A 23,933-nucleotide genomic window follows, 5' to 3' on the forward strand; every position below is an offset into this window, starting at 1 on the left:
GAGCTGGCGGGCTTTCATTTCTGTGTTTTTCCTGAGCTGTTCTCATCAGCGCATATGCTCCCAATGGCTGATAAAGCCAGACAGGACTGTTAGCAGGACATTAGGGTCAGCTCCCGGCTTCCTTGGTGGCTCAGCGGTAAAGAATCTGCCTGCAAGACAGGAGATTCCCCCTGGAGGAGGGCATGGCGACCCATTCCAGTATCCTTGCCTGGAGAATCCCATGGACAGAGGAGCCTGGCGGGCTGCAGTCCACGGGGTCGCACAGAGTAGGACACGACAGAAATAGGCAGCTGCAGCAGTGTACTCAGCTCTAGGGCTCATCTCTAGTGAGCAGCAGAAAAACGGAAACAAAACCTCAGCCAGAGTTCAGGGATTACCTCAGCACAAAGGCGGAGCTTCTGGAGGAGCTTCTAAAACCACTGGCTTTTTTTTTTTTTTTTTTTTTTGGCCGCACCACACAGCATGCAGGATCTTAGTCCCCTGACTTGGGATCGAACGCATGCCCCCTGCAGTAGAAGTGTGGGTTCTTAACTACTGGAATGCCAGGGAAATCCCCAAACCACTGGCTTTTCAGAGACAGAACATGGAGTATCTTAGAGTCAAAGAAATCACCTCCGGGTCCCACGAGCCTAGTTTGAGTGAGAGTTCTAGAGAATCTTCTACTCCAGTCCCTGTCCTGGAATTCCCTAATCTAGAAGTGTGGAAAGAGGGGAAAAGATGTGGGAAAGTGCCACCCGTGGCTGGAAACGTGAGGATGCCGTCACCTTGGCCACTGCTTAGAGAGCGTTTACGTGGCGGCCCAGGCCGGGCCTTTTGTCCTTTGTTGCCGTGTAGTTAGTCGCTAGATTGCTAAGTTGCGTCTGACTCTGACCCCGTGGACTGCAGCACACCAGGCTCCTCCGTCCCCACTGTCTCCCAGAGTTTGCTCAAAATCATGACCACTGGGCCGGTGATACTGCCTACGTAATCCCATTTAGCCCTCACAGCACCTGTGGGATTTTGAGCCGCTATTATCCCCGTTCAGATGGCGAACTGAAGCTCAGAGGTTCTCTCACTGGCCCAGGGACACACAGCTTCTTGGCGATGAGACCCAGTGCACTGTCCTGTCCCAGATGCCTGTCACGGTTGTTGAGAAAATCACCTCAGGTGAGGAAAGCAGGCGGCTGAGGCTGCTTATCCCAGAGTGAGAGAGGTTCCCGGCAGGGTAGGAAGGGAGCCCCGAGGAGCCAGACGGGATTTTACAAAAGAGCCTTTAATGCAAGTTAGACTGGGGCCGCTTGCCCAGCCCCGCCGCCTCCGTGGAGCTGAAGGGGGCCTCCGGGCCAGCACCGGCCAGCCCCTCACTTCTTCTTGGTCTTCACCAGCCCCTTCTGCACGAGGCTGCGGTACAGCTCCTGGATGTAGGTGTAGACGCACTTGGAGTCGGGCACCGCCAGCCGCACCATGTCATCCACCTCCAGCAGCTGGGCGCAGTCGGCCAGTTTCCTGAGGGGCAGACGGGGAGGGGTGAGAGGTAGGGATCAGCTGTCAGGGGAAGAGGTGGGGGTCTAAGGGACGGGTGGGGCAGCCCCCCAAGGATGAAGCCCGCAGGACTGTGTGCAGCAGCGCAACTATCCCACTGTACAGATGAGACAGCTGAGGCCCAGCAGAGTCAAGACTCAGACTCAGCGTGGCTTGATTCCAAAGCCCGTGTTTCCACTGCCCCACGTGTCGTCACGTGGGGGTGGGACCCTCCGGTGTGGGGTTCCGCGGTAACCCACCCATCTGTGTGCGCCTGTGTCTGTCCTCTGGAAGGACAGGCCCCGCAGGAAGAGTGAAGAGCACAGAACGCTAATCCTGGCTAGAGTGCAGGCTTGCAGCCTCAACTCTCCAGCCTCAGTCAGGCTCTGTGCATGCACTGAGGGGTGCCACGTGCTAGGTGTTCTTCTGGGGAGTTCAACACTGAACAGAGTAAGAATCCCCCATTCTCATCAACGTTCTCGTGGCAGAACACAGGCAGTCGTCAAGTAGAAACTGATGGTACGTCAGAGGACGAGCGATGCTACAGAGAACAATAAGGCGGGGAAGGACTGGACGTGTTTGTGTTCAAGGGGATTTGCTTTTGTAATATGTTGGTGATGGCATTTATTTATTTATTGTCAGTGCCTCGCAGCTTCTGGGATTTTAGTTCCCTCACCAGGAATTGAACCTGGGCCCTCAGCAGTGAGAGCACAGAGTGCTAACCACTGGACTGCCAGGGAATTCCCAAAGACAGAGAGAAAGAGACAAGTCGCTCAGTCGTGTCCAGCTCTTTGCGACCCCATGGGCTGTAGCTGACCAGGCTCCTCCATCCATTGGATTTTCCAGACAAGAATACTGGAGTGGGTTGCCATTTCCTTCTCCAGGGGACCTTCCCGATCTAGGGATCAAACCCGGGTCTCCCACACTGCAGGCAGACTCTTTACCATCCGAGCCACAGGGAAGCCCGGAGTTCCCCTAGGGGATTTTTAATAGGAAAAGTTCTCTTAAAGAGTACTTTTAAGCTCGGGAAAGTAAATCGGGTGCATATTTGCAAGAAGGGGGTTCCAGAAAACAGCAGGTGCAAGCGTCCTGAGGCAAGCGAGCTTGAGCAACTGCGCGGAACTTAGCAGCAAGTCCTGTTTCTCTAACTTCCCAGCTGCTCTTTGGGACCACGGGCTACTCCTGGCCTCGCTGAGGCCGACCATCTCATCGAAGCACTGTTGGGGCCTTGCCACCACGTGCCAGGAGCCTTATCAAGTGTTTCTCTCTCCCCTCTGTTTTTTTGGCCACACGGCACAGCTTACAGGACCCAGCTCAGCCCAGGGCAGTCAAAGCCTGGGATCTAAACCACTAGGCCAGCAGGGAGCTTCTAAATGCCTTCTCTTGAATGCCCTCATTCACTCCACTCCTCTGTGTTCAGCCGGCAGAAGGGGAGCCGGAGACGCAGCATCTTGGTGGTTTGCCCAAAGTGAGCGGCACAGCTGGGACTCCACCGCAGGCCGCTGGACGGCCTGGCACCCTGGCCCTGAAGCCGAGCCCCGGGAGGCTCCGCCACCCAACCGCGGGGTGCCGGCCGGAGGGGCCACCAGGGTCCCGGCGGGCATCCTCTCAGGGCTGAGTCAGCTGGACCAAGAGCCGAGCCAGATGGGCCTGGGGGCAGGTGAGGAGCACGGACCAAAGGGCTTCAAGGCCCCGAACGAGCTCCCCGCAACCAACGCCGCCATGCTGCCGGCTCCTGGGTGTGGCTCGAGGTGCGGTTTCCACCCAGGAGAGGCGAACGCTTCATTCCCACCGGGCCTGGGGAGCCAGGGCGGGCTCCTCCAGCAGCTCACTAATCAAGCCCCCCAGGGGCCCAGCGCTGGGCTCCCGGGGAATCAGAGGAGCCTTCTAGAAGGGAGCCAGCTGTGGTCAGGCCCCTTACTTTGCACACTTCATCTTCATACCCAGCCCTGGGAGAGGTTCTATCAGCTGCCAAGGGTCAGAGAGCGAGGGAAGGGGACTTCCCGCGTGGTCCAGCGGTCAGGGCTTGGAGCTTGCACTGGCAGGGGCGCACGTGTGAGCCCTGGTCTCCCGTGGTCAGAGAACTAAGATCCCACATGCCTGATGGCACGGCCACACACGCACAGCCTGGCAGCCGCAGGAGGACAATGACCCCTGGCCCACAGGCCAGGGATGCCTGGTCAGGGCCAAGCCACACGCCCTTCTGATGGTGACCGAGAGCTCACAGCCCCGGCCAGGAGTTTCCCTTTCCAGGGCCGGGTTGGCCACTGCCCTCCTGCACCAACCTCCCATAACTCCCTGCTGGCAGCCACACAAGCATCGTCGTGACCGTCAAATCAGACAATCCAAGGGAAGCATTTAGCAGGACGCCTGGCATCTGGTCACGCTTGGTTCACGTGGCTTGTCATGGCCCTTAAAGGTGCTTCCGAGCTCAGAGCAGGACATGGGGCTCCCGACCCCTTCACCGCCACCCCCACCCCCACCCCAGGGCAGGATAATGTGAAACTGGAAGGGGCCTTACAGAGCACCAACTCCGCATGCATGCCTGTGTACCCAGTCGTGTCTGACTCTTTGTGATCCCACGGACTCTAGCCCTCCCAGGCTCCTCTGTCCATGGGATTCTCCAGGCAAGAATACTGGAGCTGGTTGCCATTTCGGTAAAGAATCTGCCTGCAGTGCAGGAGACCCGGATTCAATCCCTGGGTCGCGAAGATCCCTGGAGAAGGAAACCGCCACCTACTCCAGTATTCTTGCCTGGAAAATCCCGTGGATAGAGGAGCTTGGCGGGCTACAGTCCGTGGGTCTCAAGAGTCTGACGCGACTTAGAGACTAAACCACCACCTCCAGGAGATCTTCCTGACCCAGGGATTGAACCTGGGTCTCTTGGTGTCTCCTGCACTGGCAGGCGGGTTTTTTTAAATCACTGAGCCCCTGGGAAGCGATTCTGGAGCACCAAGTCTGGGAGTTTTCAGATGGCATCCTTGGTGCCCGAGGGCCCAGGAGATATGCTTCAGGATCATCTTAGGAAGGGGGTTGGACACTGATCTGGGGTGCTCCAGGAGCCCCTCCAAGCCTACAAAGGCCACCCTTAAATCTGTTTACTGTGTTGGGCATCCTCTTACTGTTTTGTTTGAGGAAGCTGCCGGTGGGGTGAGGGACCCATTTGAAAAGCACCGGTCAGTATCAGCCATCCGATTTTGCCGATGGGGACACGCAGACCCAGAGAGGGGAGGGTGGCTGCCCCAGGCTTCTCCACGGGTTGGTGGCCAGGCCTGAACTCGCTCAGAGGGCTCGGCCTCCCGGACCAAGACGCTGGCAGCATCCCCAGTGACTTGCCCCATGCTCCGGGCCTGCAGAAGTGCCCTCAGCCATCCCTTCCCAGGCCTCAGAGCTGTCCTGGAGGACGACACCCTCTGCCCAGACCGGGTGGCTCAGAAGCCTCCCCCAGGCAGGAAAGGATGTGTGAGCCAGGTATGAGCCCCGGAGAGCCTCAAGGCCGCTGGGGACTGGCCGGCCTCTCCGGGGACAGAGGTAGAAGCCTTTGGCCCAGTCCGGCTTTGGGGCTTTGGTGCGGAGACTGCCTCCGCTCCCCACCGCCCGGCAGCCTTGTGTTCGCCTCTCAGGGTCTTCCCTGGGCCCCGCTGCTCCTCACGCCCCTCCTGTCTAGTGCACCCCTTCCCCATCCCTCTGCGGCCCAGGCACCCAGCTGTGTAAACCTCAGCAATAAATCTCCCTCCAGGTCCCTCAGGGGATAACAAGTATCATCACAGGGGCTTCCCTGGTAGTCCTGTGGTTGGGAATCCGCCTGCCAGTGGAGGGACCATGGGGTCAGTCCCTGGTCTGGGGTGATTCCACATGCCTCCGGGCAACTAACTCTGTGGGCCAGCCAGAGTCTAGAGCCTGGACAAAAGAAGCTTGAGCACCACACGAAAAACAGCCGCTGCTGTTCATTGCACCTGGAGAAAGTCTGTGCAGCCAAAATTAAATTAATTTTAAAAATATGTATCAATTGTGATATCATTCATTTTAGTATAGGAACAGCAACTAGGGGTTTTGTTTTTTTTAAATGTTTGCCATGGGTTAGGCACTGTGATAGGGCCTTTAACTATTAATTCTCATCACAGCCCTGCCGAATGTCACGCCCATTTTAAAGGTCAGAATATAGAGGCTCAGAGAGGTGAACGAGACTACCCAAGATCACACAGCTGACAAAAGTCAGGGTCAGAATCTGGCCCCAGGTCCCTGCAAACTCCCAGTCTTCCCCTCCTTTCTCTCTCACCTGCCTGCATTTTCTCTGCCTGTCCCCTCACATTTAATTCCGCATGTATGTGTATTTGCTGTCTGTCTCTTTAGAGTGTGAGTCACGGGACTTTGCTGGTGGGCCAGTGATTTAGACTCTCTGCTTCCAACGCCAAGAGTGAAGGTTTGATCCCTGTTTGAGGAACTAAGATTCCACATGCGACGGGGCACGGCCAAAAAATAAAATAATGTAAAATAGAATAGGAGTCACAGGCAAGCGGGGATTTGGTCGGTTTCACCCACTGCTCCGTCCTCCACCAGTTCCCCGCATCTGAGAAGCACCTGTCGGATTCAAGGAGATGTGGCCATGGGCTCGGCCTGACCGTCCTTCCCCAGGGCCCCTGCGGCTCGGCCCCCGGTCCCCGCCGCACTGCGCCCCCGGGCTTACTCTGCGGTGGAGAAGGCCAGCGTGAAGTTGTGGCGGCGCTGCGCGGGGTCCAGAGCCGCGTAGTCAAAGGCGTCGGGGAAGAACTTGTGGATGAGCGCGCAGAAGGCCATGCCGCTGCCCCAGCTCGAGGAGAAGTTCTGGATGTCCACGTGCTGCGGGGCCGGAAGCCGCGTCAGGGGCCTGCGCCCAGCCCCGCCGGACCCCAGCCCAGCCCCGCACGGCCGCCGCCCGCCCCCGGCGTGGCCGCCTGCGCCCGCCGCGCGCACCTCGTAGCTCCTGGTCATGGCGCGGCACCACTCCAGCAGCATGTTCCGAACGCCGCCCACCGCCGCGCCCGCCGCCTTGGTGTTCCGGAACAGGGCCGTGGGGCCCGCGGCCGCCCTGTGCAACGGGGCGGGAAGGGGGTTCCATCAGACGGCAGTCCTCCCGGGTCGGGGTAGGGCCCATCAGATGTCCCTCTGGGGCTCGGGCTGCTCCTCCGCCCCATCCTCCCACCAATTCAGCCCCGCCAGCCCCTCGCCCGAATCCTACCCCCCGAACTTGTCCACGATGGCCTTGCGGTTCTGAGCTCGGGGTCCCCGGGGCCGGGTAGGAGCGGACACTCTGCGCTCTGGCGCCTTCTCTTTCTTCTTCTCTTCTGAGGGAGGGGGCTCCGTGGGGCTCTGGGGCACATCGCTGGGCGAAGAGTCACTGCTTGGAAACGTTCAGAGGAGCATGAGGGGGGCTAGGACGCGCCTCTACAGGGAGGACGCTGGCTGGGCAGTGGTCCCTGCGGGCCCAAGAGGCTACAGAGCTACAGTCCCAGCCTCACACACGTGCCTCCAGGCCCAGCACTGGGAGGCGCTGGGGAGAAAGAATGAGGTTCAGTCTGACTGCGTAGGTTAGAACAAGGGCACATCTGAGGTCTGACCTAAGTTCCAGTCCTACCTAGGCTTCTTATTTGCCATGTGATCTTGGGACTGTCAAACCAGTCCATCCTAAAGGAAACCAACCCTGAATATTCACTGGGAGGACTGATGCTGAAGCTGAAACTCCAATACTTGGGCCACCTGATGCGAAGAGCTGACTCACTGGAAAAGACCCTGCTGCTGGGAAAGATTGAGGGGAGGAGGAGAAGGGGACGACAGAGGATGAGATGGCTGGATGGCATCACCGACTCAATGGACATGAGTTTGGGAAAACTCCACGAGTTGATGATGGACAGGGAGGCCTGGCGTGCTGAAGTCCATGGGGTCACAAAGCGTCAGGTGCGACTTAGTGACTGAACAGCAACTTGGGACTGTCAGGTCGCTTCTCTGAGCCTCAGCTTCCTCGTCTGTATAGTGGGGACAGTACCTGACAAGGTGGGTCTGAGGCCTCTGTAAGAAGGGGAATGTGAACGCTCACCAGGCACCTTTCCCTAAGGAGGTCACACGGAGGTGACTTTCAGCTTGAAATAAAGAAAGGCTTTTCTAACGACAAAATTTGTGCCCTGGCAAGAGGAGGGCTCTTGTGTTATCCAGCACCTTTCAGGCACCAGGCGTCAGGCTGAGTGCTTTATACACAGACGTCATCTGAGCCTCACAAGAAGCCTATAAGGCAGGTACCCTGACTGTGTCCACTTCCCAGGGGAGGAGGGGGAAGTGATACAGCCACGATCAGACAGCGGGGCTTCCCCAGTGGCTCAGTAGTTAAAAAAAAAATCCGTCTGCCAAGGCAGGAGACGCATGTGCCATCCCTGGGTCGGGAAGATCCCCTAGAAGGGGAGATGGCAAACCCACTCCAGTACCCTTGCCTGGGAAATCCCACGGACAAAGGCGCCTGGTGGGCTACAGTCCATGGAGTCCCAAAGAGTCAGACAGGAACAACCTAGCGACCGAGACAAGTGGCAGTGTTGCTGTCCAAACTCAGGCTTTCTGCTCACGCGCGACTGGTGATGCTGAGACTGCGGAGACAGAGAAGACTGGGGCTCCCATGAAGAGCCCTGGGGTGCTGGAGAGGAGGCTTCTCCAGCAGTGGGTGGGAGGCCAAGCAGGGATGCCCCACTGCCCTTTGCTCCCCGCTCCAGCTCTCCTCGTTTCCCAGGCTCTGCCCTGAGCTGCTGCTGCTAAGTCGCTTCAGTCGTGTCCGACTCTGTGTGACCCCATGGATGGCAGCCCACCAGGCTCCCCCGTCCCTGGGATTCTCTGGCTTGCCCTGAGCTAGGGGGCAGCAATATTCCTGGCATATCTCGAGACTAGACACTGGAGGCCCAGTCTCAGGGGACAGCAGGCTTCAAAGGGAGCAGGTTGTGGTGTGGAGGGGGAGCTGGGGCTCCAGCGTTTGACATTACCTGGCTGAAGGACCGAGTTCTTCAGAAGCAGCGGTGTCTGGGCTCAGCCCCTCTGAGGGAGAGGAACAGGAGGGAGGGAAGCGGGGCGACCCCGGCGTGCCCCCTGGGCAGGGCCTACAGCAAGGTGGGCTCCTGGCCCTCTCCCCCCACAAGCCCCACAGGGTGGCCCCTGCAGCAAGGTGGGCTCCTGGGGGCCCCGCATGACCCCAGGTGGGCAGTGTAGCAGGTGGGCTCCTGGCCCCCCTCTTCCACCCAATGCCCCCCTGGGGTGGCCCCTGCAGCAAGGTGGGCTCCTGGGCCCCTCCCCACCCCCAACCCTCACCCCCAGGGCGGGCCCAGCAGCAGGTGGGCTCCGGGGCGCCCCCTCACCTGGGCTGGCACTGCCGCCCTCCTCTGTGGGGCTCTCGGGCCATCCCTCCGGGGAGCTGGGAGGCCCCCCTGCCCCGTCCTCAGCCTCTGCCCCCGCGCCCTGGTCCTGCTCCTCATCAGGACTGCCTGGCTCCTGGAACAAATGCACCCTGGGTGGGCTCCTGCCTGCCTGAGGCTTCAGAAAGATCTGGAAGGCAGTCTGGGGCCAAGCACGGCTTCCGCCACCTGCCGCCACCCAGGCTCTTGGACTTACCCCGAGGAACAAAGCGGGACAGGGGCTTACTTGGGGGAGACTCTGGACTGCCGTGGGGCCCCCTCCCTCCTCTCCACTCCCTCACTCACCACCCGCTCCGTCACCTCCTCCTCCTGTGGCTCGGGCTTGGCCTCGTCCTCCACGGCGGCCTTCGGAGAGTCAGGCTGGGCCGCTGGTGCGCCGGCTTCCTCCCGGGCTTCAGCGTGGGGCTCCTCGGTCTTGCCGCCCTCCTCCTGAGGCCCTTCAGCCTCCCCGCCTCCAGCCTCGGCCTCCTGCGCCCCCGAAGCCTGCTTTGGCTCAGCCTGGACCTCTCTGCTCGCGTCGACTGTCTCCCTCGACCCCGGCCTGGCCTCTTTCTCATCAGCGCTCTGCTCCTCAGAGGCCGACGCGGTCTCCCTGTCTCCCTCAGCCCCCGCGGGCTCAGAGTCGGTCTGGTCTTTCCTGTGGGTCTTCCCATGGGCCGCAGCGGTCTCTCCCTGCCCCGGGTCTTCCTGTTGAAGCTCAACCTCCCCTTGGGATTCCGCCTTGACCTCACCCAGCCCGTCTGCCTGGCATTCAGCCGAGACGGCGTCCTCGGCCGGGGCCCGCTCCTGCTGTCCCGCCGTGGCCGGCCCTGCTCTGGCGGCGCTCTCAGCGGGGCCTGCGGTCTCCTCCTCCGCAGAGCCGCCACTTCCCGCGGGCTCCGGGGCCTCCGCGGCTGGGGGGACAGTGGCCCCGTCCTCGGAGGACTTCCCCGCCTTCTGCTCCATCTCTGGAAAGAGAAGACAGACACACCCTGTCATGCCCCCTCTCTCCAGGTGAAGGCCCTGGAGTCGGGACGCCTTCAATTCAGTCCCGGGGCCCCCATTGCTTGGACGTGAGACACCAGCACCCACTTTCCGTCTGGTTAAATGAAGGGGGAGGGCACCACTTCCCCCAAAATGGGGTGTTGGGCCAGCTCTGTTTACTTGATGTCCACCGAACGGTCCTCTGTGGGTTGTGACTTGGGCTTTAAAGAACACTGGGTCAGGACTTGCTTGGTGGTTCCGTGGTTAAGAATCTGCCTGCCAACGCAGGGGACATGGGTTCGATGCCTGGTACAAGAAGATTCCTCACGTGGAGGGGCAGTTAAGCCCTGGACCACGACTACTGAGGCCCGAGAGCCTCACAAGAGAAGCCCTGGGCATCGCAGGGAAGAGTCGCCCCACTCGCTGCCACTAGAGAAAGCCTGGGCACAGCAGCAGAGACCCAGCACAGCTAAAGGCAAATAAATAAACACACTTAAAAAAAAAAAGTCACATAATGCCTTTTCAGTGATTCGGCCCCTTTTTGAATAAGTCAGCGAGGTGGTTACAGTTTGACACTCGCATCCCTGGACAGTTGCTCCTCTTCGCTTTTGATGGAGATAGCTGTCCGCAGGGCCCGCAGGCTCAGAGCCCAAAGCAGACAGGAGTCTCTAGATAGAATCAAATAAGACTGCTTTGATTCCAGTTGGATTTATTTTTACAGTTACGTTCTATTTCTGGCCAGTGACGTGGAGTTTCCAATAGTGATATAAAGTTTCTTTTATAAATGCATTTATTGAAGTTAAAATCAGCTAATTCGAAGGAAGATATTCAGGAAAGCAGGATACGAGATACCTAAGCCGCGGAGATGGCGTAAGGATGCCTGAGATTTGGGGAGCCCTGGGCCTGCATGGGGTCTGGGTCTCTGCCAGGCTGTGTGTGAGTCTCCGAAGAGCTGGCCCTGGGCCTGGCAGAGTTCCCTTTGGTGAAGAACAGATATGTGCTCTCCCTGATTAACCTCCGCAAGGAAGTCTGATCCTCCAGCTGCCGGGGGTGGGAGGAAAGGGAGCGCGTGACACTTCAACGTGAGGTTTCCTCTTCAAGCTCCGTATGTACAGTCAGCCTTCCATGTCCTCGGGCTCAGTGGATTGAACCAACCTCGGATGCAAAATGTTTGAAAAAAAAAAAAAAATCCAGAAAATTCCAAAAGGCAAAACTTGAATCTGCAGCCGCTCCAACTATTTACGTAACATTTACATTGTTATTAACAATTGTTTACATAACATCGTCATTGTACAGGGTATTACAAGCGATCTCGAGCTGACTTAACAGTATCAGAAAGGACTGTGTAGGTTATAAGCAGACGCTGCCCCATTTCATGTGAGAGACGAGAGCATCTGCAGATCTTAGTGTCCACCAGAGAGGCTGGGACTGCTTCCCCACTGACACTGAAGGATGGTTGTGCTGTCCCATCTACGAAAATAGCTGGGTAGGGGGACAGAGCCAGCTCCTTCTGCCCTTCTTGGGGGGTCTGTTTACAGAGAAAATAATCCCCGAATAATGTTTAGGGCATGACTCAGGCAGTAAAAGAAGCAGACATTGCTGTCACTGGCTAAAAATACCTCCTGCCCCCTGCAGGGCCGTCACTCTGGGTACAGTACCGCTGGCACCTGGGCAGTTGGGACGGAGGCAGGAAGACGGGCATACGAGGGCCAGGGCCCTGTCCCTGCCAGCCATTCGGGTCCTGGGGGTCCCCGGTTCAGTCTCCCACAGTTTCCCCAGGAAGCGGGCTGGGATTTTCAAAGATGCTCACGCTGCCCTTCAATTCCATCACTCCCACTACAGCCCATGGTTCACAGCTCTGGCAGTGAATTAAAGCTGGAGGGAAATCAATGAAGCCGGGAGATGGAACGCCCATCGGCAAGGAGCTAGGAGCTTGTCCCGACCTCAGCCCTGAGCCTGGGACCGGAGCGAGTCTCCTTGCCTCTCTGGGGAGTCTTCACTTCCAACACAGATGGGACCGGTCTAGATCGAGTTGGCAAACTGTGTTCTGTGGAAAACTGTGCTGTGCTCAATCGTTCAGTCGTGTCTGACTCTTTGCAACCCCATGGACTGTAACCCCCCAGGCTCCTGTCCATGGCGATTCGCCAGGCAAAAATACTGGAGTGGGTTGCCACGCCCTTCTCCAGGGGATCTTCCTAACCCAGGTCTCCCGCATTGCAGGCAGATTCTTTACCAGCTGAGCCACCAGAGAAGCCCAAGAATACTGGAGTGGGTAGCCTAACCCTTCTCCAGGGAATCCTCCCAACCCAGGGATCAAACCCAGGTCTCCCTCCTTGCAGGGGAATTCTTCACCAGCTGAGCCACCAAGGAAGCCCCAGAATAGTGGAGTGGGTAGCCATTCTCTCCTCCAGGGGATCCTCCTGATGCAGGAAGTTGAACCGGGGTCTCCTGCATTACGGGTGGATTCTTTACCAGCTGAGCTACCCCGGGAAGCCTGTGGAAAACTAGGGCCTCCTAAGACGTTAATAGGGCTTTCCAGGTGGTGGCAGTGGTAAAGAACCCGCCTGCCCATGCAGGAGGCGAAAGAGACTCGGGTTCGATCCCTGGGTCTGGAAGATCCCCTGGAGAAGGAACTGGCACCCACTCCAGTATTCTTGCCTGGAAAATTCCATGGGCAGAGGAGCCTGGTGGGCTACAGTCCATGGGAGCTGCAGTCCATGGGGCCACAAAATCATACACAACTGAGTGAACAAGACATTAATGAGGGCTTCACTGGGGCAGGAGGGTGTTCACTGGCTAAGATTGTTCCAGAAACAGCCTACTCTTAACCCTTTTAGAGTCTTACAGCTTCATTAGCACTTAGAGTCCAGATATCCCATGATAAAGAAATCTTAACTTTGTTTAGCTTCCTTTAACTCATTTTTCTCCAAACATATTTTCTTCCTTTAACTCATTTTCTCCGTATTTGGCCTTGGGTTTTCTTTTTCTTGCTTTCTTTTCATTTTGCTTTGTCTACCCTGAGGTAGTCTCTGCCCCGAGTCTCTTTCTCCTCCTGCGTGGGCAGGCGGGTTCTTCACCACTGGCACCACTTGGGAAGCCCGATTAATGTCCTGCTGCTGCTGCTGAGTCGCTTCAGTTGTGTCCGACTCTGTGCGACCCCAGAGACGGCAGCCCACCAGGTCCCCCATCCCTGGGATTCTCCAGGCAAGAACACTGGAGTGGGGTGCCATTGCCTTCTCCAATGCATGAAAGTGAAAAGGGAAAGTGAAGTTGCTCAGTCGTGTCCGACTCTTTGCAACCCCGTGGACTGCAGCCCACTAGGATTTTCCAAGCAAGAGTACTGGAGTGGGGTGCCATCGCCTTCTCCAGATTAATGTCTTAGGAGGCCCTAGTTTCCACAGGCTTCCCTGGTACAGATGTGAGAGTTGAACCACAAAGAAGGCTGAGTACTGAAGAATTGATGCTTTTGAACTGTGGTGTTGGCGAACACGTTTGAGAGTCCCTTGGACTGCAAGGAGATCCAACCAGTCCATCCTAAAGGAAATCAGTCCTGAATATTCATTGGAAGGACTGATGCTCAAGCTGAGGCTCCAATACTTTGACCACCTGATGCGAATAGCTGACTCATTGGAAAAGACCCTGCTGCTGGGAAAGATTGAGGGGCAGAAGGAGAAGGGGATGACAGAGGATGAGATGGTTGGATGGTATCACTGACTCAATGGACATGATTTTGAGTAGACTCTTGGAGATGGTGAAGGACAGGGAGGCCTGGCGTGCTGCAGTCCATGGGGTCACAGAGAGTTGGACATGACTGAGCTACTGAACAGCAACCCTGAGGCGCATCTACCGCCCTCTTGGGCAATGCCACCTTTAGCAGAAGAAAGTATAGTGAATGCTGGTCTAAATGGTCAACACGCCCCATCCCTGCCTTGCGCTCTTGTTTGGAAGGTGATATGGCGAAATGGTGAAAATCACTGATTCTTCAGCTTCCTACAAGGGGATTCCCAGCTCCCACTGTGACCTTGAGCAAGCTTCTTACCCTGCCTGGGTTTTGCCTTCTGGAGATAAAAATAGGTCTCACCTCATAGGGATGGTGGAGGGTTAAGAAAGCCAATGCATAGAACGTATTTGGGGGTGTTTCTGGCATGGAAGGAGGACTCAGCATACATCAGCTTGTACGGTGTAGGTTGGCTTCCGCCCTGCCCTGGGCCAGATTAAGGTCCTGACTCAGCCAGGAGGGCATTTAGTTGGTAAGACAAGGCAAAGAGAACTGAACACCGGTAAGATGAGGAGCCGTTTTTATGCCTCAAAGTGTGGCAGTGATAGGCTAAGACATAGCTGAGCCCTGCAGCCATCTTACCCTACATCCACGCGCCACACACACAGCACGGTGGAGGGGAAGGGCAGGTGTGTACACACACACACACACACACACACACCAGCACTAAAAATTGTACACCTTGCACTGCGGGCACCCTCCTATACCTCCCTGCTTCCTCACTGTACCCCTCGGAATAGGCGTTATTGGCCTTGTTTTACAGATGGAGGAATTTGAGGCTCGGGGAGTGGAAGTCCCTTGACTACAGTGGAGCTTAGGACAATTAAATGGCCAAACTGTATGTAGAACCCAGGTCTCCTGACGACCAGCCCAGATCTTCTGCCGGAGATGCTGCCCCCAGTGGCTCCTCAGCCAGGGTCCCGTGGAAGGCGCCCAGCGCGGGTGAGGGGGACCCCAGGAGGGCAGTCAGATGTGGCTGAGGAGGTCGGCTCTCGCTTCCAAGTACGTGGTAGCCTCCTTCCCCCTGCCCTGCCCGGGAAGCCTTCATTCTGCCCTGGTTTTGTGTCCGCCGTGGCAGCTCCTGTCTCTTCCTGTTTGCCTTGGCAGACGGGAAGGCAAAGTAGCCAGGAGCCCAAGTTCCAAGCCCCACATAGTGGAGACGGTGCTGGGAGGCTCTGCTGACACCTCCACAACCTCTGCCGCTCGGTCTGCCTTCCTGTGGTCCTCCAGCCAGCCACATCCCTCGGAGATGCCCCCCTCAGCTGCTCAGAGACGCCGCCTCCCACCCCAACTGGACTGGGAAGTCTCCGAGGCCCTCTCTGCCCATCAGGTCCTGGTGGGTGGCCACCTGGGGGCGACTCTGGTAGGCACCCCAGGGTCTCCGACCTCCAGCTCAAAAGAGTTGACATAGTGATGGAGAGAGTCAGAGAGGATTTCTCCAACCGGGGGCGCAGCTCAGAGGCTCCTGCCCTTGGAGGTGGGCAGAGGGGTCGGCAGATGGAGGGGCTGTTTGGAAAGCGGTGCAGGGCTTCGCCTACCTGGGGGGCCTCTGTCTGGGGTCCTGGAGCCGTCTCCTTCCTTGAGCTGAGCGGTGTCTCTCCCGGGCTGTCTTTAAGCCCCTGGGCTTCTAGCCCCCACCTTCCCCCCACCTGCCCCCCCACCCCCCCACTTCAAGGGCCTGGGGCCACGGACCAGCATTGTTTACTACCCTGTTGGTACAACACTCCCCCTGGACCCGGAGGCTCGGGTTTCCCGTGGAGCGCCGACAGGTGGCACCTTTCAATCACTGCCGGGCCCTCCCGCCTGCCCGGGCCGCATCCATCCTGGGCCCGTTTCCTTCCCTGCGTCCTCGTCCTCGCCTGGCCCGGGCAGGCCCCAGGGGCCCTGTGGAGCATGGTCGCCAGCTGTCCGGCCTCCCCTGCCCATCCAGAGCCCAGGTCCTGCACCTCCCTGCCCTCTACCCTCTGTTAAACAGTCCCTTTACCCATCCTTGGACTAAAGCAGCTGCAGGAGGTTGGCGAGGGAGGGGGTGAGTGGACAGCTGCCATGCGGACCTGTCTTGGGGGCCCCCCATGGATGGGGTGGGGGAGGGGCAGAGAGAAGGGAGAGGGTCCAAGCTGATGGCTCACGAGTCCAGATGATACAAACCGAGCTCTATTTTGTGCTGAAGTGACCGGGACACAGTAGGCTCAGAGCAAATTTTTGCACTGAATTGAGATTTTTGCTCCCCAAAACAGAACATCTTTCTTTACTTTCTCCAGGGGTCCTGTGGTCTAAGAAGGGGACTGCTTTCGGAGAATGCGTGAGGGGGGCTGTGACTTACAAAGCTGGGGCTCCCCCAACCCTCCCCCCGCACCATCCCCACCACTTCAGCCATCCTGGCCTCCTTCCAATTCTGCCGGGGACCAGCCCCGGTGGATCCAGGGAATTCGAAGCGGGGACGGCGTCGGCGAGGATCAGGAAACAACTGCTTAATTAAACGTTAATTAAGGATATAAAGAGTAATAGAATGAGGATAGCTCAGTGAAGAAATTCAGTGGAGAAAAGAGGCTGAATAATTCAGCCAGAAGGTGAGAGAAAGAACGACATGGTGAGACCAAGTTTCGGTGAACAAGGCCCGCACTTTATTTTCCAAAGTAGTTTTTATACCTTAAGTTATGCATAGAGGATAATGGGGGAAGGGGTAGAGTCAAGCAGCAAGCCAGGCTTTCTTCCTGCAAACTTATCATATGCAAAAGTTTAGGTGATTTGCATCATCTTCTGGCCCGGAGGCCTTTTCCTCTAAAGGTGATTATTCTAAAGTCAGGCGCCAGCCTCCAAAAAGCATTAGATAAAAAGTTGCATTCCTACAGAGCAAAGGTGTGGTGGGCTATAACAAGAAAAAAGAATTAACTCAAGGGTCCCAGGTTACAAACATTAAAGCTACTATTTACACCAATTATATTAATCAATACACTGCCAGGGACACAGCAGGTAAGGGATATGGAGACTTAGCAGCAAACATTGGCCCAACAAGTGAAAATCCCTTCACCAATACAATTTCTAATCAATCTTTTAACTGCTCAAAGGAATCTGTATTTAGACAGTTTAGAACATCTCATGCCTCTCACAGTTTGGAGGCTCTGAGCAATCACATGTGGCCGGAAAAACCTATTCAGGCAGGCTAGAGGACTTCCAAGGGAGTTTGTAGGTTGAAACACTGTCACACCCAGGAATTATTAACTGGAGCTGTAAGCTAACTCTTTTTTCAGAGAGGTAGTGGGGGACAGCCCCCGTAAAGTCAGAGGTGTAGGTGAAAGCACAAAGCAGAAAGTAGGCAGACTCTGGTTTTGGGGGTAGATTGCTCGAGAATTTCCAGGGAGACTCCTGAGGCTTGATCCCGCCTTTGCGTATGCCAAGCCTCCTTCCTCATGACCTTTGCCAGAGGCGGAGCTCGCTCCCCGCACAATTCCTTCAATAAATTGCCTCCTTTCCGTTCTCGGGACTACCACCGTTCCCCTCTTGCCCTTTGTAAGACTGTCTTCTAGTCTGAAATGTCATTTCCTCCTAGAGGCCTCCCATGACCTTGAGTTCCTCTCCATCATCTCCGCATAGTTTATTTCCTTCTCGTATATTTATTGAAATCCAAAATCACCTCATTCGTCACTGGAGTTTCTCTCTAGACTCTAAGCTCCAGTAGGGCAGGGGCTTTACCTTCCTGTTCATGGCTATATGCCTGGGGCCTAGCAAGTTGCCTGGGTCAGATGGGGTGCTCACTAGATAGATATTAAATGAGCAAATACTGTAGTTAGCTTAAATATGGAATGAAAACTCAGGGGCTTCTGCCTGGCATGATCTGAAAGCCTGGTTTGGGTACCAGTGGTTGAACAGTGCAATGTTGCTGATTGCCAGCCGTACTTAGTGTGAAGACGTCTATAACTTTAAGGGCCTGAAAATTGCAATGTGGAAAAAAGACCTCATCTGTTAGAGATACAGTTAGATGGAGAAAATACGGCTAAATGCTGACAGCTGTCAAGTCCTGGTGATGGGTGATTAGCATCTGAAAATTCAGTACACCGTGCTCCCCACTTTTCCAGACTTGTATTTACTTATTTTTCATGTTTCTCCTTGCCTCTCTGTTCAGGTCTTTATTCAAAATCAGCTGCCCCAGATGAGTTGGTGTTTATGGAATAAGCAAACGTAAGTGTCGCAGCAGCCTTCTTTCCCTCTGGGGTAGCCTTCTTTCCTGCGGGCTTCTTCTCAGCTGCTGGTTTCTTGGTGCCCTGCAGCCTTTTTTCCCACCGCAGGTTTCTTGCCCCGAACCCCCTTCTCATCTGATTTGGTGTCTAGTACTGCTGCCGCCTTATCCGGACGGACTCTGGTTCTTGGCCTGTTGAAGAAGGGCGTTCTGGTGCATGGTCTTTGCGTGTGGGTTAAGCTTCAACATGAGTCTCAGGGTTTTCAGTGCATTCTTTCTCAGGACTCTGCGATGAATCTTCTTGCGTGGTGCTCAGAGTGCTCTTTGGGTTTCTGGGCTTTTCAAGAGGCTGCTGAGGTCTGTATTGAGCATCTTGTGCAGGGGGAGATTGTAGTTACTCTTGAGGGAGGCTGCTTGATGCCAAGTGCCATACAGCTCATCTGGCTTTCGGAGAGCGCTTTAAGTCCGAATGCAGAAACGCCCCACATGACCATCAGGAGCAAGTTTCAAAATGTTCAGCTTGCTTCCATTAATTCCAGGGATGTTTCTGAAGGCCCTGATGATACCACTGTCTTCGTTACAGATGAGGCTGGGTCCCCTGCACTGGACACGGCGAGGGTTTCTCATTTTACCTCTGCCAGCTCTCATTCGCTGAGAGGCGTAGACCTTTCTGATGTCATTCCGGGCCTTCAGTTTCTTCAGAAGCAAAACAGCCTGCTTGGTCTTCTTATAGCCTTCAACTTTATCTTCAGCCTCCAAAGGAAGTTCAGGAGCTTCCCCTACACAATGACCTTTAGGCATGACCAGCGGTGGCGAGGCCGGGGCGGCTGGCGCAGAGCAGATGGAGCATCGCTGCTGCTCTGTACTCGCTCTGCGGTGCCAACGTCGTCAGGTCCTGGTTGGTGCAAACAGGTGGCCCCCACGACACGTATTTCCAGAAGCACCCTGGCCAGAACGGGGAGTCCCGCCACCTGGAACCCTGGGAATTCGAGCCACAGCTCTGCCGGTACCCCGACACTCGGCACGGGTTTGATGACCTGCTGATCGACTGGCAGCAGAGGGCTGTCTGTTGCTTTTGCGCAAGTTGGTGTGAACCTAGTTCACACTATCTGGTCGAGTGGGAGCCTTGAACACAGCAGGCAAAGTGACATTTCTGCCAGAGGAGCCCCCTTTTCGGAGCACACTGGGGTCAGTGGACAAGCGCACGCCGTGACGTGGAGAGGAGAGCGGCGCCCACAGCAAATGTCTTCTGTACTTTTAAACTTTGCCCTAATAAATAAAACTCCAAAAAGAAAGCAACATTTCATTGTTATTGAGCAACTGTCATGGATTAGATATGCTATTTTTTCTGTTTGTTTTATAATGATTTTTAAAACTTCATTTTGAAATAATTATAGGTTTATAGAAGTTACATAAGTAATACAGAAAGGGAACTGAAGGTTACATTTTACTTAAGATTTATCCACTGAAAGCCAAATCTTACATAACTTATGCAATATCAAAACAAGGAAGTTGGCCTGGATATCATGGCTTGTATGGTGTTATGACAGCTTAGATTTGTATAAAACCTCCACCCACAATCAGGACATGGAACCATTTCACCCACACAAAGATCTGCCTTGTGTTATTCCCTTAGGCACACTTCCCTCCCTCTCCCCACCAAATCTAACCCTAGGCAATCTCATTAATCTTTTCTCTCATCGCTATAATTTTGTCATTTTCAGAATGTGGTTTAAATGGAATCATACAGTTACACAATCATTCATAAAATCTGATTTAAAAAAGTCCCGTCTAGGGAGCAGATTCTTCTCGCAAGAACCCATCTTCTTTTCCATGTAATTTCTTAATATTCCATATATTTATAATGTTTTCAAAAGCAAAAACCAGGATCAATATGTACAATAATATACATCACAGTATTATCTCAATAGCCAAAACTGGAAACAACCCACAAGTTCATCAACAGGAGCATAGATAAATGCATTACAGCTGATTTATACAATCAAACACTCGACAGCAATAAAGAAAAATGCATAAGAGATACACACGACAGTATGGCTGAAATCTCACCAATGCTACGTTGAGCTAAAGAGGTGAGGCACAAACAGAAAGTAATGTATAATTTTGCTTACATGATGTTCAAGAGTAGGCAGAACTAACTGATGCTGATAGAAGTCAGAATAGAGGTTCACTGCAGGAGAGGGGATATTGACTGGGAAGGGACATGAGATAACTTTTTAGGGTGCTGGAAGTATTTTGTATCTTGATCTGGGTAATGGTTATAAAAATGAATATCTGTTTAAAAATTAAGATTCTGCATGTTACTACTTTACTGTCTGAATTTTATACCTCAGTTTAAAAAATTTATTCATTTTTGGTTGCCCTGGGTCTTTGTTGCTGTATGCCGGCTTTCTCTAGTTGCAGAGAGGGTAGGCTCCTGTCCATCGCGGTGTGCGGGCTTCTCATTGCAGTGGCTTCTCTGTTGCAAAGCATCTGCTGTAGGTGTGCAGGCTCTGTGGCGTGGCTCAGGGCTTATTTGCTCCAAGGCACGTGGAATCTTCCCGGACCAGGAATTGAACTCGTGCTATCTGCAGTGGTAGGCAGATTCTTATCCACTGTGCCTCCAGGGAAGTCCTATACCTCAATTTTAAAGTATCAGGGCATAGGGTTTAGCAGAGGTTGAGTCCTTACAGCAGTGCTGTAATGAGACCCAATGTTTAAAATCATGGCTTTCCCAGGAAAGTACATTGTGACCAACCACATAAATTGTCTGGCCCACCTTCTCCTACGGGCAGTGTACCCTTGCATCATTAACTTGCATCTTTAAATTTCGTTCACTGGGATGTCCCTTGAAATATCCAGGATTGAGGTGGATTTTTTCTTGGGGTCAGGGGAGGAGGGCAGGGAGCAGGAGACAGGCATGCAGAGAAGCACGTTGTCTTGTTCCCTGGTGGCTCAGACAATGGGTCTGCCTGCAATGCAGGAGACCCAGATTCCATCCCAGGGTTGGGAAGATCCCCTGGAGAGCGGATAGTCTACCCACTCCAGTATTCTTGTGTTTCCCTGGTGGATCAGACGGTAAAGAATCTGCCTGTGGTGTGGGAGACCTGGGTTTGATCCTAGGTTGGGAAGATCCCCTAAAGGAGGGTATGACAACACACTCCAGTATTCTTGCCAGGAGAATCCCCACAGAGGAGCCTGGTGGGCTACAGTCCATGGGGTTGCCAAGAATTGGACATGACTGAGCAACTAATACCCTTCACACTCACACACACTCACAAATACCCTTCTTCTTCACCCAAACACGCTAGGATGGCTCTGGTGGCAGCTGCAATGGCTGCCTAATCATCTTTATGAAGAGATGGTCTGGGGCATCTACTTCAGTTCAGTTCAATCGCTTAGTTGTGTCGGACTCTTTGCGACCCCACAAACCACAGCACGCCAGGCCTCTCTGTCCATCACCAACTCCCGGAGTCCACCCAAATCCATGTCCATTGAGTCGGTGATGCCATCCAACCATTTCATCCTCTGTCATCCCCTTCTCCTCCTGCCCCTAATCCTTCCCAGCATCAGAGTCTTTTCCAACGAGTCAGCTCTTCCCATCAGGTGGCCAAAGTATTGGAGTTTCAGCTTCAACATCAGTCCTTCCAATGAACACTCTGGACTGATCTCCTTTAGGATGGAGTGATTGGATCTCCTTGCAGTCCAAGGGACTCTCAAGAGTCTTCTCCAACACCACAGTTCAAAAGCATCAATTCTTGGGTGCTCAGCTTTCTTTATAGTCCAACTCTCACATCCATACATGACCACTGGAAAAACCATAGCCTTGACTAGACGGACCTTTGTTGGCAAAGTAATGTCTCTGCTTTTGAATATGCTATCTAGGTTGGTCATAACTTTCCTTCCTAGGAGTAAGCATCTTTTAATTTCATGGCTGCAATCACCATCTGCAGTGATTTTGGAGTCCCCCAAAAATAAAGTCTGACACTGTTTGCACTGTTTCCCCATCTATTTCCCATGAAGTGATGGGACAGGATGCCATGATCTTCGTTTTCTGAATGTTGAGCTTTAAGCCAACTTTTTCACTCTCCTCTTTCACTTTCATCAAGAAGCTCTTTAGCTCTTCTTCACTTTCTGCCATAAGGTTGGTGTCATCTGCATATCTGAGGTCATTGATATTTCCCCCAGCAATCTTGATTCCAGCTTGTGCTTCCTCCAGCCCAGCGTTTCTCATGATGTACTCTGCATAGAAGTTAAATAAGCAGGGTGACAATATACAGCCTTGACGTACTCCTTTTCCTATTTGGAACCAGTCTGTTGATCCATGTCCAGTTCTAACTGTTGCTTCCTGACCTGCATACAGGTTTCTCAAGAGGCAGGTCAGGTGGTCTGGTATTCCCATCTCTTTCAGAATTTTCCACAGTTCGCTGTGATCCACACAGTCAAAGGCTTTGGCATAGTCAATAACGCAGAAATAGATGTTTTTCTGGAACTCTCTGGCTTTTTCGATGATCCAGCGGATGTTGGCAATTTGATCTCTGGTTCCTCTGCCTTTTCTAATACCAGCTTGAACATCTGGAAGTTCATGGTTCACGTATTGCTGAAGCCTGGCTTGGAGAATTTTGAGCATTACTTTACTAGCGTGTGAGATGAGTGCAATTGTGCAGTAGTTTGAGCATTCTTTGGCACTGCCTTTCTTTAGGACTGGAATGAAAACTGACCTTTTCCAGTCCTGTGGCCACTGCTGAGTTTTCCAAATTTGCTGGCATATTGAGTGCAGCACTTTCACAGCATCATTTTTCAGGATTTGAAATAGCTCAACTGGAATTCCATCACCTCCACTAGCTTTGTTCATAGTGATGCTTTCTAAGGCCCACTTGACTTCACATTCCAGGAAGTCTGGCTCTAGGTAAGTGATCACACCATCATGATTATCTGGGTCGTGAAGCTCTTTTTTGTACAGTACTTCTGTGTATTCTTGCCACCTCTTCTTAATATCTTCTGCTTCTGTTAGGTCCATACTATTTCTGTCCTTTATTGAGCCCATATTTGCATAAAATGTTCCCTTGGTATCTCTAATTTTCTTGAAGCCATCTCTAGTCTTTCCCATTAATGTATTGTTTTCCTCTACTTCTTTGCATTGATCGCTGAGCAAAGTTTTCTTATCTCTCCGTGCTATTCTTTGGAACTCTGCATTCAAATGGGTATGTCTTTCCTTTTCTCCTTTGCTTTTCACTTTCCTTCTTTTCACAGCTATTTGTAAGGCCTCCTCAGACAGCCATTTTGCTTTTTTGCATTTGTTTTTCTTGGGGATGGTCTTGATTCCTGTCTCCTGTACAATGTCAGGAGCCTCCATCCATAGTTCATCAGGCACTCTATTAGATCTAGTCCCTTAAATCTATTTGTCACTCCCACTGTATAGTCATAGGGGATTTGATTTACATCTAAATGGTCTAGTGGTTTTCTCCACTTTCTTCAATTTCAGTCTGAATTTGGCAATAAGGATTTCATGATCTAAGCCACAGTCATCTCCCAGTCTTATTTTTGCTGACTGTATACAGCTTCTCCATCTTTGGCTAAAAAGAATATAATCAATCTGATTTTGGTGTCAACCAGCTGGTGACATCCATGTGTAGAGTCTTCTCTTGTGTTGTTGGAAGAGGGTGTTTGCTATGACCAGTGTGTTCTCTTGGCAAAAATCTATTAGCCTTTGCCCTGCTTCATTCTGTACTCCAAGACTAAATTTGCCTGTTACTCCAGGTGTTTCTCTTGACTTCCTATTTTTGCATTCCAGTCCCCTATAAGGAAAAGGACATATTTTTTGGGTGTTAGCTCTAGAAGATCTTGTAGGTCTTCATAGAACTGTTCAGATTCTTCAGTGTTACTTTTTGGGGCATAGACTTGGGTTACTGTGATATTGAATGATTTGCCTTGGAAACGAACAGAGATCATTCTGTCGTTTTTGAGATTGCATCCAAGTACTGCATTTCGGACTTTTTTGTTGACTATGATGGCTACTCCATTTCTTCTAAGGGATTCCTGCCCACAGTAATAGATATAATGGTCATCTGAGTTAAATTCACTATTCCAG

The 23,933-nt window shown here is 53.5% G+C and overlaps 1 protein-coding gene and 1 pseudogene across 3 annotated transcripts; both read right to left on the reverse strand.

Annotated features, from left to right (window-relative positions):
- Nucleotides 1-1,233: 1,233 nt before the first annotated feature.
- Nucleotides 1,234-15,343, reverse strand: SMTNL1 (smoothelin like 1). Of its 3 annotated transcripts, none has more exons than XM_070383307.1 (8): nucleotides 15,204-15,343; nucleotides 9,225-9,871; nucleotides 8,868-9,000; nucleotides 8,499-8,550; nucleotides 6,719-6,880; nucleotides 6,454-6,568; nucleotides 6,188-6,339; nucleotides 1,234-1,485 (listed from the first exon to the last, which is right to left on the reverse strand). In XM_070383307.1, exons 2-8 carry the CDS (start codon nucleotides 9,867-9,869, stop codon nucleotides 1,341-1,343), a joined length of 1,404 nt encoding a protein of 467 aa, XP_070239408.1. In that variant the 5' UTR covers nucleotides 9,870-9,871; nucleotides 15,204-15,343; the 3' UTR covers nucleotides 1,234-1,340. The 3 variants fall into 3 exon arrangements, with proteins under 3 accessions (XP_070239408.1, XP_070239406.1, XP_070239407.1); XM_070383305.1 differs by having other exon boundaries at nucleotides 9,210-9,871; XM_070383306.1 differs by having other exon boundaries at nucleotides 6,719-6,877; nucleotides 9,210-9,871; nucleotides 15,204-15,342.
- A 1,736-nt stretch (nucleotides 15,344-17,079) lies between these two features.
- On the reverse strand, nucleotides 17,080-19,516 carry LOC102280281 (large ribosomal subunit protein uL4 pseudogene; annotated as a pseudogene).
- Nucleotides 19,517-23,933: the final 4,417 nt, after the last annotated feature.

This window comes from Bos mutus, chromosome 15, assembly GCF_027580195.1.
Source record: "Bos mutus isolate GX-2022 chromosome 15, NWIPB_WYAK_1.1, whole genome shotgun sequence".
Lineage (NCBI taxonomy): Eukaryota > Metazoa > Chordata > Mammalia > Artiodactyla > Bovidae > Bos > Bos mutus.

Coding starts and splice junctions, on each gene's coding strand:
- SMTNL1 (XM_070383305.1), bottom strand. CDS start 9,869: ATGGAGCAGAAGGCGGGGAAGTCCTCCGAGGACGGGGCCACTGTCCCC. Junction 9,001..9,209: donor AGGAGGTGACGGAGCGGGTG/GTGAGTGAGGGA, acceptor CATTTGTTCCAG/GAGCCAGGCAGTCCTGATGA. Junction 6,340..6,453: donor CCATGACCAGGAGCTACGAG/GTGCGCGCGGCG, acceptor CCGGCCCCGCAG/CACGTGGACATCCAGAACTT.